This window comes from Acipenser ruthenus, chromosome 4, assembly GCF_902713425.1.
Source record: "Acipenser ruthenus chromosome 4, fAciRut3.2 maternal haplotype, whole genome shotgun sequence".
NCBI lineage: Eukaryota > Metazoa > Chordata > Actinopteri > Acipenseriformes > Acipenseridae > Acipenser > Acipenser ruthenus.
Window position 1 is genome coordinate 11,293,374 of NC_081192.1, and position 15,753 is coordinate 11,309,126.

General features: G+C 38.9%; 1 protein-coding gene across 7 annotated transcripts in view; it reads left to right on the top strand.

The window, feature by feature from the left end:
- Positions 1–15,753, top strand: part of LOC117400289 (islet cell autoantigen 1-like) — a 39,642-nt gene that overhangs the window by 21,548 nt on the left and 2,341 nt on the right. For 6 of the 7 annotated variants that reach the window (XM_059022000.1, XM_059022001.1, XM_059021999.1 and 3 more), the window contains 7 exons: positions 2,163–2,288; positions 2,440–2,538; positions 7,560–7,666; positions 12,604–12,650; positions 13,787–13,858; positions 14,436–14,711; positions 15,330–15,425. In XM_059022000.1, coding sequence (XP_058877983.1) covers positions 2,163–2,288; positions 2,440–2,538; positions 7,560–7,666; positions 12,604–12,650; positions 13,787–13,858; positions 14,436–14,711; positions 15,330–15,425 — 823 coding nt within the window. Of the gene's footprint in view, positions 1–2,162; positions 2,289–2,439; positions 2,539–7,559; positions 7,667–8,032; positions 8,314–12,603; positions 12,651–13,786; positions 13,859–14,435; positions 14,712–15,329; positions 15,426–15,753 lie in introns of those variants that run through there. The other variant, XM_034000026.2, reaches the window with a different exon arrangement.

The window sequence follows — 15,753 nt, forward strand, 5'->3', positions numbered from 1 at the left end:
GCAGAAATAAATCTATCTATCATAACATAAATAAAGGATACACCATGAACCTTCATGGAGTACTGAGGATTGATGAACTGTTTATGGCTGTCCTCATGAATGTGTGTGTATAAGAAATCTGATGACTGACGTGGAGAGAAGTGAGAACATCTCCAAAATACTGCATTAAAAAATGATTTTAAAATGTTTTGTCCAGCAAACACCGAAGTCCAATGGGCGTTCAATAAATAACTGTACCAGAAATGTCCAGCAGATGGCAGCAGCATCTTTGGCTGTAATTAAAAAGTAACAGTACCATCAATAAAGCAGAGCATTTGGTATCGCCACAATGTAGTCGTCATGACAGATACAGCATATTGCTATGCTGTTTATACCACTCGTGGCAACATTTCCATGAGTTATTTAGTGAACAGTCTTTTTTTTTTTACATTGTGACATACTGCACCACATTCTATTGTTAAGCATACTACATATCATTTAAACCATCACTGTTTACAAAATGCTGATAATAAATATTACATATTTTTAAAAGAGTATTTTGCTCAAAATTTTTACTTGTATGAGGATATTTTAATAGAGGAATTTCAAAAAGACTTTACAAACACTGGGGGGGAAGAATGCACTTCCCTTTTGGAAGGGACACGCACCGTACTGCCTGCTCCGTATTGTCTTTAAAAAGCAATAGATGACAACATTTGTGATAGGCGAGCCTTCAGGCCGTAAGTCATGGTTTTTCAAAAATATCCTCTATGTACTTCAGGGGTGATGTGGAATGTAATTTAGTAAATGCAGCCTCTGGTGTTCGTTATTTAAAAGACAGTTTTCTCAAAACCAAAAGTGTGAACTAATTTGGTGGCAGGAAAACTCCACCATGAATATGCACTTTCCACAGAGGTATAGAGAAGGGCCATTCAACCCAGAGGAGTGACAAGCCTGGTTTAGTAAGTGGAGGGGTGAATCAAGCTTACCTCCTTCCTTACAGAAGTGTATCTTCAACTAATTGGTTTGGTAAAGCAGCAACCTTCAGACTTCAACGGGAGCCTTTTATTATTTCCTCTGCAATTTTATGGCTCTGCAGGTGAACCGAGTTTCAGGAAAGTTTTTTTGAAATGCCAGGAGTTTCTAATAGCCTGTTTGTTAATCTCATGAGCTAGAAGTTTGGCTTCACTGAAAGAACAGCTCTGCAGCAAATGAAAGATTATAGTGATGTATGTTTGAAAATGTTGCATTCGGCAGTATTTCTTGCTGGCATCCCTAAGGACAAAAGCATAGTAATTGATGAGTTCCACAGCCTCTTTAGCTTATAAGAGTATAAAATGGGTTTGGGGTTGCAGTACTGTGCTGCTCTTTAGTGATGCATTGACATCTTAACCTGCTTCTGAATCCAGTCCTGTCTGGCACTGATTCAGCTGTGTCTGCTCTCAGAAGCTCATAGCTGTGCAGTATATGTTCATTGAAGGGTAGGAGCTCATAGCCGTGCAGTATATCTTCATTGAGGGGTATAAGCTCTTAGACTTGCAGTATATGTTCATTGAAGGGCATGAGCTCATAGCTGTGCAGTATATGCTCATTAAAGTGTATGAACTCTTCTTAGCTGTGCAGTATATGTTCATTGAAAGGTATAAGCTCTTAGCGTTTCACACTGAGTTATCAACGCTGTGGTTTCCATGCAGTTTAGAAACTCCAAATTCTATCTCCATTGTTGTGAGCATGTGACGCACCACACACAAACATTTAAATATACCCTCCAATATTTTAACATTAATTCAATCCCTAAAAGAAAACTACATGTAAACCCAAATTACCCACAAGTTACTACCAAAATAGTGTGACAAAAAGGTGAGACTTATTTTTATTTTTGCGTGTAAGCTACGCCATTGAGGTCTTGATAAAGCTAGCCCACTTTGATTTTAATTATCATGTGGTATAACCTTCAGCAGAAATAATAACAAATAGCAGTATAATCATTGCATGTGTAATCCAGGTGCCTTTACACCTTTCAAGACGGACTCAAGTTTTGTACGTAAAAATAAAAAGTGAATAGCCAACTTTTCTTATGACAACAATAATTGTAATTTAGCCTGTTGACTTTTATTAATGTTTTTCTACTCTACTTATTACTTGTTTTTCTACTTATTAATGTTTTTCTCATTTTATTTAAGGTTCAGTCTCAGGTTCGTCATTCTAAAACAAGTTTTGACAAACTGAAGAATGATGTGTGCCAAAAAGTGGATCTCCTTGGAGCAAGTCGATGTAATCTTCTGTCCCATGTGCTGACAACCTATCAGGTACTGTACGTAAGAAAAAAATGAATGCTTATATCGGGACAACTATTGTTGTTTCTCTTGTCCTATCATCTTCTGTCTCAAGATAACCATGAAAATAATCTGACTGTTATTAGAAGTATCTTTAATTTTTTACTTTGTTTTTTGTTTATAGACCACACTTCTCCACTTCTGGGAAAAAACTTCTCACACAATGGCAGCCATCCATGAAAGTTTCAAGGGCTATCAACCATATGAATTTACAATGATAAAGGTAAAACGTTTACTGTCCTTACTAACAGGTTTGCATAAAAAAGACTTTTTTAGGGAGTAAAGGGTCATAAATATAAGCCGAACAATATATCATAAACCATTTTAATTGGCAGCCTAATATTTTTAATGTTGGGGAAACTCCTCAGGCAAAATCTAATGGCATGTTGGGGGTTGTGACTTTTTGACATTTTTACTGTCGTACCAAGGCTGTAGACTGACAATGAAAATATATTTCAAAACTAGCAAATGCAGCTGATTTGTCACATACATGTGACCTTTCCTTAGACCTGCACGAAGAGTTGTGCATATGTGTTAAAATCTTGCCCAAGACTACAATCCCACAATTTACTGCCGTGATTAACCATTTTTAAGGATATGAGCAAAGTTTCTCAAAAAGATAAAAGAAAGGAAAGACAAATAGTCGCTTATAAAATACAAATGAGTTTTAGCTAGTTTGATTGCGACGGGTTCTATGTTAAATCACTGTGGGGTTCTTGGTTGGTACTCTGTTGTGTAAACAAGTGCAAATGAGGCATCGCTTCGTTTTGTATTAAGTAATTAACAAGTTTTATTCCATTTAATTAATACCCAACAAAGAGAACTACTTGGAAAATCCAAGTATTTGCACACCCCTAACCATAACTTTTATTTTTAAGTTTCTAAATACCCAGTGCACTTTGCCTTATTCTCTTAATGCTTGGTACACTTTTTACAGTGTATATATTTTATATAAATGTCTGATCCCTTTATTATATCTTTTGATGTTTTTCTTTCCAAAAAATGTAGCGAATTGTGCTTTAGCACAACGACCTTGACAAAACTGACCCAAGGATTCTAAAACAAAATAAATCAAAAGGGGATTAGACTTGCCCTGCACAAGAGCCAGAAAACTACAACATGCTGTTTCATAAAACTCGAATGGACCACTTGCCTTTACCTCACAGGCATTTATTATGCCCACATTTGGCAGTACAGGCATGAGATGCATCTATTAAACTGCTGCTTCACCCCACATGAGGAAGCTGACAGTATTCATTATTTGCAATGCAGAACTCCCATGCTGGGGAAATCTGCTTTCTTAATTATGCAGGGATATAAAACACATTGAGGCATATTGACGATTGTGGCAGTGCTTCACTTTTACTACATTTCATTTATGGTAACTCGTGCAGAATAGATTAACTCATTTATATACATTTTAAATCAATCGATGCAAACTTAATTTGCATCGATTGATTTAGAATGTATATAAATGTCTTTACTTTTTTAAAATAATGCAACAGTACTGTGGCAAACAATTTTCAGTTTATACAAAAGACAAGAACAAACTGCAGCTATGGCAGAATGTTTTGCATCATCCTATATAATTACCTCATTTTCCTTAATTAACCATAGCTGTAATGCTAGATGTCTCCCATGATTGAAGCATATAATCCTTTTCCGAACCACAGTTGTCAGCCTATATCTAGCACGAGTGTTGTATCTTCTGGTCATGTCAGTGATACAGACCACAGGTTTTGAGATAGTGTTTTCACCTTGGTACACTGCCATATTCTATGAATCCCTCTGTCTACTTAGAATATTGATATTGTCCAGTTTTGTGGCCACTAGTTTAACCTCTCGCCATACTTCATATTATATTTTACACTTTAACACCCTACTCATTTGAGTCCAGAAACTATTTTTTTATTTATTTTTTTAAAGCTGTGTAATGTTGCAAAATCTTGGCCTAACAGTCTTGCTTTTCAAAGCCTAACTGGCAACACCCCCAACATTATGTGCTCTGCTCTGATAGCCTGGAAGATCGTAGTTCCCTACCAGAAATACCAAGATATTTATTCAAATTCAAATGTATTAAAAACAAATGTACCTCATGTTTACAAACTGTTCAATCACAGCTGTCATTCCTCTTGCATTATGCCCCTGGGGATGTATTGTTTTTCTTCACAAACACTCCCTTCTGGGTTTTTGTCCACTTCATATGAAACATTAATGGACGTATTTCTATTTTAGTTTGATGTAAACCATGTTAATATTAGCACAGCATGCTTCGTGAATCATCAGGTGTTTTATAGCATGCTTGAAAGGGTTAGAACATCATGATACAAATGAATGATTCTCTAATTAAAAAAAAAAAAAAAAAACTGAAACATTTATAGCAACACATTTCCCATGAGAAGGTTGTCTGCAATTCTAGTAATGAACTGCATGTACAGTTTTTTTTAATGGTCTTCATGCATTCTCCATTTCATATAACTTGATCAGCTAAGACTTTCCAAAGTAACTGTTTCAGATTACAGCTTGCGATTCATTTCGATGCAAAGTAGGTGGCGAGTAAAACACTCAAGCTGTTAAACGTATTGTTAGAAATTAAAGTTAACCACATGGCTAATTCTAATTGATATTTTGGTAGCTTGGCTCTAGAAATTCTTTTCATTTGTCAAGTGTTGTATAAGTTACAAAAAATCAAATTGTGAAATAGCTGTTTTTGTATTCAATTTGATGAGCCATCCATTCACAGAAACTGGGATTTACACTGAAAAATATCCCTGTATAATAAGTTACTCTAAAACACACATGTGCTCTACAGTATGTAGCCAGCTGGATTATAAAATAGAGTTAACAATCTGTGTTTTCTTAATTGGTCAAAATCACTTAATATCTGTATAGTTTTTTTCATGTGTAACCAATTATTTGATTCTGAATATTAGTGACAGTTTCTTAACACCCACGCTGTAATCCCCGAGAAAGATTTGACAAGTTTCGTTTCATTTCATATTTGAAGGGAACATTTAATTATGTGATGTGTTGTGAAAAAAGCGGTGCCAGCAAAACTTTTCCTTACTGGCTTTATGAAAACAGTGAAAAACTGGGTGAAGGGACCGGGCATTCCTGTGTGGTTGTTTAAGTAAGAAATAGAATCTACTACAGTGGAAATATTTTATTTACACTGTAATATGATGTATAAACAATCACTCACTTGATATTCCAAAGAGGGGAGTGGGGTGGGTGATCGGTCACTACTAAAGTACCTGCAGGTCCACCTTTGGTATAGAGCATAAAGCTTATGTAGGAAGAGATGAGCATAGGCACTCATGTCCCTGAGAAACCAAACATATGCAAGAATACAAGCTCTCTGTGTCTCCAAGTTTCTACTGTATGCCCCCTACGCCCTCAGCCCCTTTGATTTTGTGTAACAATAAATGTAGTCCATTGCTGCTACTGAAGTGACACTGTTACTGTTAGATAAAGATGTGCTAAAACTTTCTGACCTTCCAGGGAAGTTTCCCCATTAATGGGTGTCCTGTTGTATAAATAGAATCTTTCCTATTCAGTACCTAGGGAATGGCTTGTATGCAAAGGGTGTGCTCAGGAATTTAATGCATTTTTTATGGTGGAAATATTTTGTAATTAGAAGAGACATTTTCTGTGTAATCCGTGCTTTTCACTCGATGGCATTATTGTTGTTATTATTATTATTATTATTAGTAGTAGTAGTCGTAGTAGTAGTATTCTTTTTTGTATATGTAAACTGTTTTGTTTTACTGTTTCGATGTTGTTTGTTTGTACACCATTGTCTTAATTACAAAAACATTTACAGTTAGTGGGTTAAAGGTGTATCCTATCAGAACAACCACCACAGGACATGAGTACGTGTTTTGCTCTCATTTTATATGTAGTGTGCAAAAGTTGGGAACACCTATGAAATTCAGTATTATGACTTTTTCTAATTTGCGGTATATAAATAATTTTTGAAAATGAAAGTAAATTCAAATAGCGATGGTGGCAGTAAAAGAAGAAAAGGCTAAACAGTTAGACAGACCATTACATTTCTGTTAGCAAGAGAACATGAAGCAATGTCTGCTATGTACAACAGCAGACATTTTAGGACTGATTTTAGGATAGTAATTCTTGTGATAAATTGAAGGCTCTCAAACAGACAGTTGGCAAATGGCCTAAAAAAAAAAGTACTGTGACAGTGAGTGAAAGCTATGTAGGGATAGTGCTGTGTTGACAAAGACTGGTGGAAGAGTGGTGGCTAAAAAAAAAAAAAAAAACCTTATGCAAAGCAAACCAAGCAAAAGGATATTGGCAGATTGTTTCAGCCACCACTCACCCTTTCAGTCTTTAGGTATTGTATGTAGCACTTTTCTAACAAGGTCAGCACACTGAAGAAAGTACTAGTCGTAACATTTGTCTGCTTGATTTAGCACCTTATATTTTTACATTAGACTGTTGAATGAGTGTTTTGAAGTTATGGATGTACTGTATATATTCTGAGAACCACTTGTGCAACTGTGATGAAACATGGTAAAAACCTGACTTGTTTAGCAGTTTGTTGTATCCGAATCTGGTTACTGAACTGTATGGTTTGCCATTGTGGATGTACAGTAGATCTGGTGATCTATTTTTCTTCATGATACCTACAACTCTAACTTTAATATTTTCAGTCATGGTGATGGCTGTGTGTCACTGAAGTACTCGTTTAGAAATGCAAGGTTGAAAATAACAATGGTTTTAAATGTATACCATCAAGAGCCATGAGGAGGAACTCAGCAGTGCCGTTCTATAAATAGTCAGTTTCCTGTCTTTGTGGGTTTCTGTTTTTAATTTTGTTGCAAGACTTTCCAAAGTGTGGTGTTGATTTGTATATATACTTTTATTGTAATGTATTTTTGCAATTTCATTCTCGGCATAAACTGAAGATTGTTATTATTGTACAACTGCATCATATTTTCTTTGTTTTGTGAAATATGTGTAATGATTAGGATGTGATCATTCTCAACTGATATGTAAATAGCACTGAATGCAAATGGTCTCGCTTTAAGGTGTCCTGCATATAGTTAACTAAAATAAAACACTTTGATCACCTCTGTCTGACTCGTAATACTCTGGAAAGAATGAAGATTACATTAAATAATTATTGCTCCTCTTTCACTCATTTTTAATGCCTCAACTTATACCTTCCATGGAAATTACTGTTTTTTGGTTTGTTTGTTTGTTTATTTGTTTTGCTTTTAGAGCTTGCAAGATCCGATGAATAAACTTCTTGATCAAGGGGAAAAGAAAAAAGGTAAAAAGAAAATTAAGGAAAATACCTCCAAGAACACACCCGACATGGATAATCAGTAAGTCAATCAAAGAGTTTTTTTTTCTTTTTTTTTTTTTTTTTGGTAAATCTGTTATTTATTAATATGCATGCCAACTATGTGTTGAATATGTTTATGAAATAAGTCTACCAGTCAAATGCACTGCTCCTATCTGGGTAATGCCAAAAACAACATATGTAATCAAATTGAAGGATGTCAACAGTCTTGTTTCCCAGTGAAAACTTTATTTTCAATGTTAATTTACAATAGGACCCCTCCTCAAGACAAATAGTATACCTATTTAACAGTAATTGCAAATAGGCATCAGTGACAAGCATGTCTTTCTTTTGGGTTCTTCACCTGCAAGGTTTCATTGCTCAGTGTTAACAGCTTTTTCCATTACAGCAGAGTGCAGGGATGTAAATAAGACTTTGTACCTCGTATGATGAACCCCATACACAAAGTGAATTCCCGGTCTCCATGTTGCTTGGGTAGAGAAACAAACCAATCTCTTACCCAGAGATTATTGCGATGTAATCCGTTTTGGTGCCAAAGTGAGTGTACCTCCTCCATAAAATCCCACGTCATTCAGTATCGTTGTACAAATGTTTCCTGCGTTCGCTTGGGTAAGAATTCAGTATAGTATATTCTTTTTTTTTTTGCATTATTCTTTTGTTTGTTAGTGTTCGTAAAAAAAAAGTGATATAAAAGATTGTCCCTTTTTGAATGTGTCTGTCTTTTTTTTTTGCATTATTCTTTTGTTTGTTAGTGTTCGTAAAAAAAAAAGTGATATAAAAGATTGTCCCTTTTTGAATGTGTCTGTCTTTCTCATGCCCTCTGTTTGTACATTGTGTGGTTCCCCACTTTCACCATCTTATAAGGTATCTGAGTTTAATGCAGCAGTGTGGAGTAGTGGTTAGGGCTCTGGACTCTTGACCGGAGGGTTGTGGGTTCAATCCCAGGTGGGGGACACTGCTGCTGTAGCCTTGAGCAAGGTACTTTACCTAGATTGCTCCAGTAAAAACCCAACTGCATAAATGGGTAATTGTATGTAAAAATAATGTGATATCTTGTAACAATTGTAAGTCGCCCTGGATAAGGCGTCTGCTAAGAAATAAATAATAATAATAATAATAATAATAATAATAATAATGTCTGTAGATATTTCAGACACACGGACGCAAGGGGACTGGTCTTAAGGATTCCTTGTCCCGTATGAAGGAGACGGGACAGGTTATCAATTCTGTTCGGCAGCTGGGAGGTGCGAACCCCAGTAGGGGTTTTCACAGCAGACAGGTGTCTTTTCAGGCTTAGCCGATGTAATCACCTTTTGGAAGGCAGGTCCATTTTCAGCATGCCCAAGGATCCAGGCCATATAGATCTTCCTGTAGCCATAATAGGAAGTAGAAAGCCTCTGCTTCTCCTGACATTTCCTACCACCAACGCATCTCTTCATCCCCCTCACCTCTGCCAGTAGGGGCAGGGTGTCAATTACTGGCAAGCTGGCAGAATATAACCTTAGCTCCTTTGGTCCTGGGCTCATACAGAACGGCTACACACTAATGTTCCGGACACAACCACCAGCAATAGGCTTAATCTGCATCCTACCAGAAGAGATCAAATCCATGCTCCATTCCCATACCATAGAACAGGTTCCCTCATTTTTACATGGACTTCGTGTGTCTGAACAAGTACAGTAATCCGTTGCATATCCGACTGCAGTGGGACCAGAGTAAGGGCAGATATGTAAAAAGTCTGATGAATGAATCCTGTTTTAAATATAATTATACACAGCTGTAACAATTACTATATTCACACAATTATTGTTTTGAGATTCAGCTTTTATTAGGGAGCACCCCTAAATCCCTTTTTTAGAAAGATACAGGGTATTAATGTGACAGAATAGCTGTCTGCCGTATGAGTGCGTTGAAGTTGATACGCCCTGCAGACGAACAGGATTTATTTACATATCAACACACTGAACAGCTCACGTGACACTACCAGTAATGGCAGCACACGGAGCACATACAGCACAGTGTACAAAAACTTTGGTAGGATCTACAATAACAGCGCTTCTGTCTGGCACAAACGCTCTACTCTGCCCGTGCTGCTTCCCTCTCTTCTGTCCTAATTCTCCTTGACCTCTCAGCAGCCTTTGACACGGTCGACCACCCTATTCTTCTGTCCTCGCTCGCTGACCTGGACTCTCTGCCACTGCTCTTGCCTGGTTCTCCTCCTACTTTGCTGATTGCACGTACCGTGTGTCCTGGTGTGGTTCACCCTCTGCCTCTTTCTCTTTTTCAACAGGTGTCCCCCAAGGCTCAGTCCTGGGACCCCTCCTGTTTTGTCTCTACACCCGATCCCTGGGTCCCCTCATCTCCTCCCATGGCTTCTCGTATCATCTCTATGCTGATGATGCCCAGATCTTCCTCTCCTTTCCCCACTCTGACCCTGACGTTTCCCCCCGTCTATCGGCCATCTCCACCTGGATGCACTCACATCATCTCAAACTCAACCTCTCCAAATCAGACCTCCTTTTCTTACACCCTCTTCCTCCCCCACTGCCGATCTTTCTATCTCTATCCTTCTTGAATCCACAACCCTCTCTCCCTCCTCATCCACCAAGAACCTCGGTGTTACCTTCAACCCCTCCCTCTCCTACTTTCAGCACATCTCCACTCTGGGACGCTCTCAATTCTTCCTCAGCAACATACGCAGAATTCGCCCCTTCCTCACCGACTACTTCACACAGCACCTAGTTCAGGCCCTGGTACTGTCCCGCCTTGACTACTGCAACTCCCTCCTGGCTGGCCTCCCTGTCGCTGCTATCCGTCTGCTCCAGCTCATCCAAAACTCTGCTGCTCGTCTTGCCTTTTCCCTTCCTCGTTTCTCCCATGCTACACCACTGCTCCACTCTCTGCACTGGCTCCCTATTGCTGGTTGCATCCAATTCAAAACTCGCCTATTGCTGTCTTGGCCTTTCTACGCCCTCCTATCTCCAGACTATCATTTCTTCCTACACCCCCTCTCGCTCCCTCCGCTCCACCCGCTCCACCACCAGCAGATTAATTGTAAGTTGCCCCAGATATATGCTAATAATAATAATAATAATAATAGTAATAATAATAATAATAATAATAATAATAATAATAATCTGAACTAATCTTCTCTGTTCAATAATAAACTAATGTTGCTGAAGAGGTTGATCGTGGCAGATAAACGGTTAGAGCGGATATGTGATGGGCGGATACGCGATGGATTACTGTACATTCTTTTTGTAAAATTCAGGATGGTATCCCTCGCCACAATCATGCCTACTATGATCTCCCCATACTCAAGCACTTTGGGAAATACCTCTGTTTCTCCATCAGGTATCTTCACTACCAGTTCAAGGTGCTTCCTTTTGGGATTTCTACAACCCCACTGTGTTCGCCAATGTATGGCCGAACTTTGACCTGAGCCCATTGGTCTAGGGGAAAATCATCCATCTCCCCAGCAGTCTCTAGTCTTCCTGGGGCTCAGTTCTATACACTCTCAAGGAGAGGGTGGCCACAGTCCGTCAGCTGGCGGTTCACTTTAAGATTGGAGCCAGGCAACAGCACAATTATTTTAGCAGTTTTGGGGCCACATTGGCAGCATCAGTCTCCTTGGTAAGGGATGGAAAACTACACGACACACAGAGGTGTCTCCTTTTCTTCTTGGAACTCCTCCATTGCAGATTTCCTCTGCATCAAGTTTTTTCAAAACAAGGTAAAACACCTTCACAGAGCATCTGAAGCTTCGAACTTCCTGGCACAGTAACACTTCGCCCAGTCTTTAAACAAAGGGAAGTACTAGTTCTCAACGACAACACCACAGCATAAAATATATCACCAGGGAGGCTCAAAATCTTGGGAGTTTTGCCTCCTATCCATAAAGATCTGGAACTGGTGCAGCACACTGGGCAGCATAATCCAGGCAGCCTACAGACCTATTCGACAGAGAGATGGCTCCCCACATATGTGGTACAGTGGTTATTTAACAAATTAGGCCATCAGCAAAGTACCCCAATTAACTACTTAAGATCTCCAACAAAACACATCATCCCTCAGTGGAGCCTTAGCCTGGTACTTAAACTCGTGGGACTGTTCGAACCCATGACTTCATATGAAGAGAAATTCAGCATTTCTAGTGGCAGTGACCTCAGCAAGAAGGCCCTTAAACCTGGGGCAAATCTGTCTCCTGACAGACAATTTAATATTGGATCACATCCTGCATCGAGCTGTGTTCCAGCCTCGAAAAGAAACCACCTCCAGGATCCATAAAAGCCCACTTATTAGGTGGAATGGCTACTGCATGGGCAAAACTAAAATCTGCCCAATACAGTACATCTGCAACACTGCTACCGGGGCCTCCTTCAAGACATTTATTGAGCATTATAACTTTAATGTTGCTCTCAGCCTACTTTTGCTCACTGTGTTCATCTTTTGACTTTCTCTATTAATAGCTAACCTAGCACCCTCTTGTCTTAATCCTTCGGGATGGTTCATTTTGTGTGTGGAGTTCATTCTACAAGGTAAGAAGACGAAGATTACCTGCAATATTGCTGCTTCGTAGAATGATTAACTCCACACACCTATACCCCACCCTCCTTTCCCCTTTTTCTTTACTGTCTTTATTTTTTAAATTTGTACAATGTGGGGATTTAAGGAGGAGGGAGACTGACTTTGGTGCCATAAAGGATTATTTTGAAATGTATAATAATTCAACGCTGTGCATTATATATTTTACAAAGCATATAAATATGTCACAGTTTTCATAGTGAAAGTGGATCAGTGCTTTTGAAAAAAACCCACTATCTGTACAGTGAATCTGTAAATCAAATATCTAGAGCCTATTATTGAGAATTATTTGACTCAAGGCTAGCCACACCACTACTTAACATCAAATGCATTTTAAATCCTTCTGTTTAAATCCACATTGTTTTTCTATTTTAGACTGATTTCATTAGATGATGGTAACCACAATGAGCCTATCAGTCCAGGTAAAACACGCTTCATGTTATATGTTATTTATTTTCTGATGTGATTTCATATTTGTGTATGTAAATGCAAGTTTTAACTACCCTGACGAAGGCGCTGGCCAAAACACATCCGTTAAACTAATAAAGTTTTTTCCTAAGTGTTGCTGGGCTTCTTACCTAAACTATACTTACTTTGCTACATGCACCTTAGGAGTTTGCAAAGTTGTGCCAGTTACTTTTTCGTTTCTGCAATAAGAAAAGCAAATATGGCTGTGCAAATGTGCTGATATTTGCTGGGGATTCCACAGGAAGTGTTGCAGTGGCTGTGGTACTCCTCTGGGTTAGGGAGGCAAAGTCGTGAGGGTCTGTTTCTCCTCACCGCAGACCCTTCTGGCCCTCTGCCTGGTCAGCTCAAGCAGACAACTGCAGGGATGGCCTTTGACCTGCAAGGGCCAGTTTAATTGGTAATTTAGAAATTTCTACATGTATTTTAAAAGATGCTTCTGAAAGTAATACAACAGAAAAGAGAATAGGGTTTCGTTCCACGTTGATGTGTGGTTCAGTGGGCAGGAGCTAGGGCTCCTCCACCCTGTTCTACCCCGACAAGCTATCTCAATCTTTTTATATAAACCTAGTTCACACCCTTATTCTCGGTCTTGCTTTTTCGTTTCCTCCATCCTCCCTTCCTCCTCTACTATGCTTGACCACCTCTGGAACGGTCTTCCTCTGGGGGAAAGTGAAACTCACTCCCAGTCTTAGAGGCCCGGCCTCGAGGAAGGTTCTCCGCGAGCCAGAGGAGACCCCCGGCCAAAACTATCCCAACTCTTTTTTGTTTTCTTCTTCCCTTGCTCACTTAACCATGCATACTTGACTTTTCGAAGGCCATTCTCTGAGAGCTGGAGGAACACTCTCTGTTTTCTAGAGAGATGCTCTGCCAGGACACACTGACCTGCTGGTTAGACACCCACAGCCAGTAAATCGCAAACAAACACAAGAAGCAGCATGTCCCAGGTGTAGCATCTTGACTCTCTCCTGCAGAAACACACACATGGGCCTGAGAAGCCAGTGACAGGATGCTGCCCCTGTTACAGGGTGGCATTTATTTCTGTCGATGAATAGTGCTAAAGTATGTCTCCTTTCTATATCTTAATCTGCAGCCCTAAAGACACATGGGAAAGATATTCTATCTGGTTTTGAAGATGTGGATTTAAGTGGCCAGGCAAATACAGGTATGTATTTTACATGCCTTTATATAATTAGGGCTTCTGTTTTTCAGGTTTTATTAATTGCATTTTTCGGTGCTTATTTTTAGGTGTTTTTGAGTTTTATGTAAATTGTTTTTTTTTCAGGGCTTTCGTTTTTGATATACTGTATGAAATTAGTGCTTTCGGTTACTTTCCAAAATGCGTGTTTTTTTTTTTTTTTCTGTCAATATATGTATAGTAGTAACTCGACAGTACTTGCACACTTAAGTTGTACCTTCATTCCACTGCTGTCTTCCACAACGAAATCCTTATGGTCACAGGCACATTCTTCTGGGGTTTTTGTGTGTAGGCATTCTTGTACATTTCGCCACAATTCTGTTTTAAATCCTCTGTATTTTAACTGTAATACAGCTTGAAATCCCGCTAACAAGCCTCCATCCTGATTGTAATTTCGTTTAAAATCTCGCAGGCGGAGTCTCCAATAGAAATGTAGGAATGTGCTGTCATTCAGTACTTGGGGCGTGTTTAAAGTATTGAGAACGAATCAATGATAGATGCAAGTCAGGAAGGCGGGACATTGCTATTTGCCATTTTATTTCAGCCCCACAAGACCTGCTCATCGACTCCTCCTCCCAAGAGCATGATGGTGGTGACAAGGATGAAATGGCTTTTATGAATGAGATTCTCAACACCTCGCCCCTAGAGGACGAAGATTTCAGCAAGCAGTGGCAGGCGGTATTTGGAGAAGATATCTCACTAAGCAGTGCCAACACGTCAGCAGCAGGAGAGACACTCCAAGATGACCCTTCTTCTTCAGGCTTCCTTCCTTCTCAGCTGCTTGACCAAAACATGAATAATTTTCAGTCTTCATTTGCTGGTAAGTGGTAGTGCGGTCAACACAGACTATGAACTGTTTTGGTCACACTAAGTGTCTCCTTCATAGGAATGTGTGTGCAATGTATCAGCAATTGATGATTGCTTTTACCAGAGTTTAATAGCATTTTTTTAAAAATTGGTGATTCTTTTTCTGTGTTAATAAATCTGACACCAGAAATAAATAAAAAAATAAATAACCCTTGTAGCCCTTTTATAGCAAAGAACATTTGAGGAATTGATTTCAAGGCTTACCACATGGCAGGCTAAATGTTTTGGTAACCTTGACATTGATCTCAGATTCAATGTGGCTTGTGAGTTTTTAGGTTAATGTATGATGGAGACGGTATGCTTCAAGATCTTAGTATGAAATACTGTTTTATGAGTAAAGTTCAGTCTATCGGAGACTTTTGTAATGGAATACTGATTGGTGTAAATGTGCCTGCAGAAAGATAAATTGCAAATACTCAAGCTTAAAGATGAATAAATAGTCTCCTTATGCTGAAAACAAAAGTACATTGGTATATTTATTTAATATTGTAATGTGTATCATTTCATACTGAAGTGTAACACAGGAAGTAGGCTTGTATTTGATTGGACACCATTGCATTTCTCGTTCCAGACTGGGCAGTAAGCAGCACACAGCCAGCGGCGCCCCTGTCAGAAGAGCAATCAGATGGGTCTAATCAGAATATGATTACCAGGACCTCGGTGAAAGGTATGAATCCCAACTGTTTTCTGCATGAAATATCCTTGAGCTGATTTGATGATGATGATTTTATGGCTTCCTCAAGATGCATTTTAGTATGTCATGACACAAGGTGGAAATAGTTTCGCAGTTGCTTAGCTGTGCAGTCATTTCAAAATCAGTGTGACAGATAAAACCAACACCGCAGCATGTTTGTTTATATTGGTGATGGTTCTAAAATTCTACCAGCGGCAAACTGTTACTCACGTTTATTCTCCTGTATAGTTTACATTTCCACATTTTACAAAGGGATAGTTGACACAGACAGACATGTGTTTTAAATATTGCTAGTAGTACT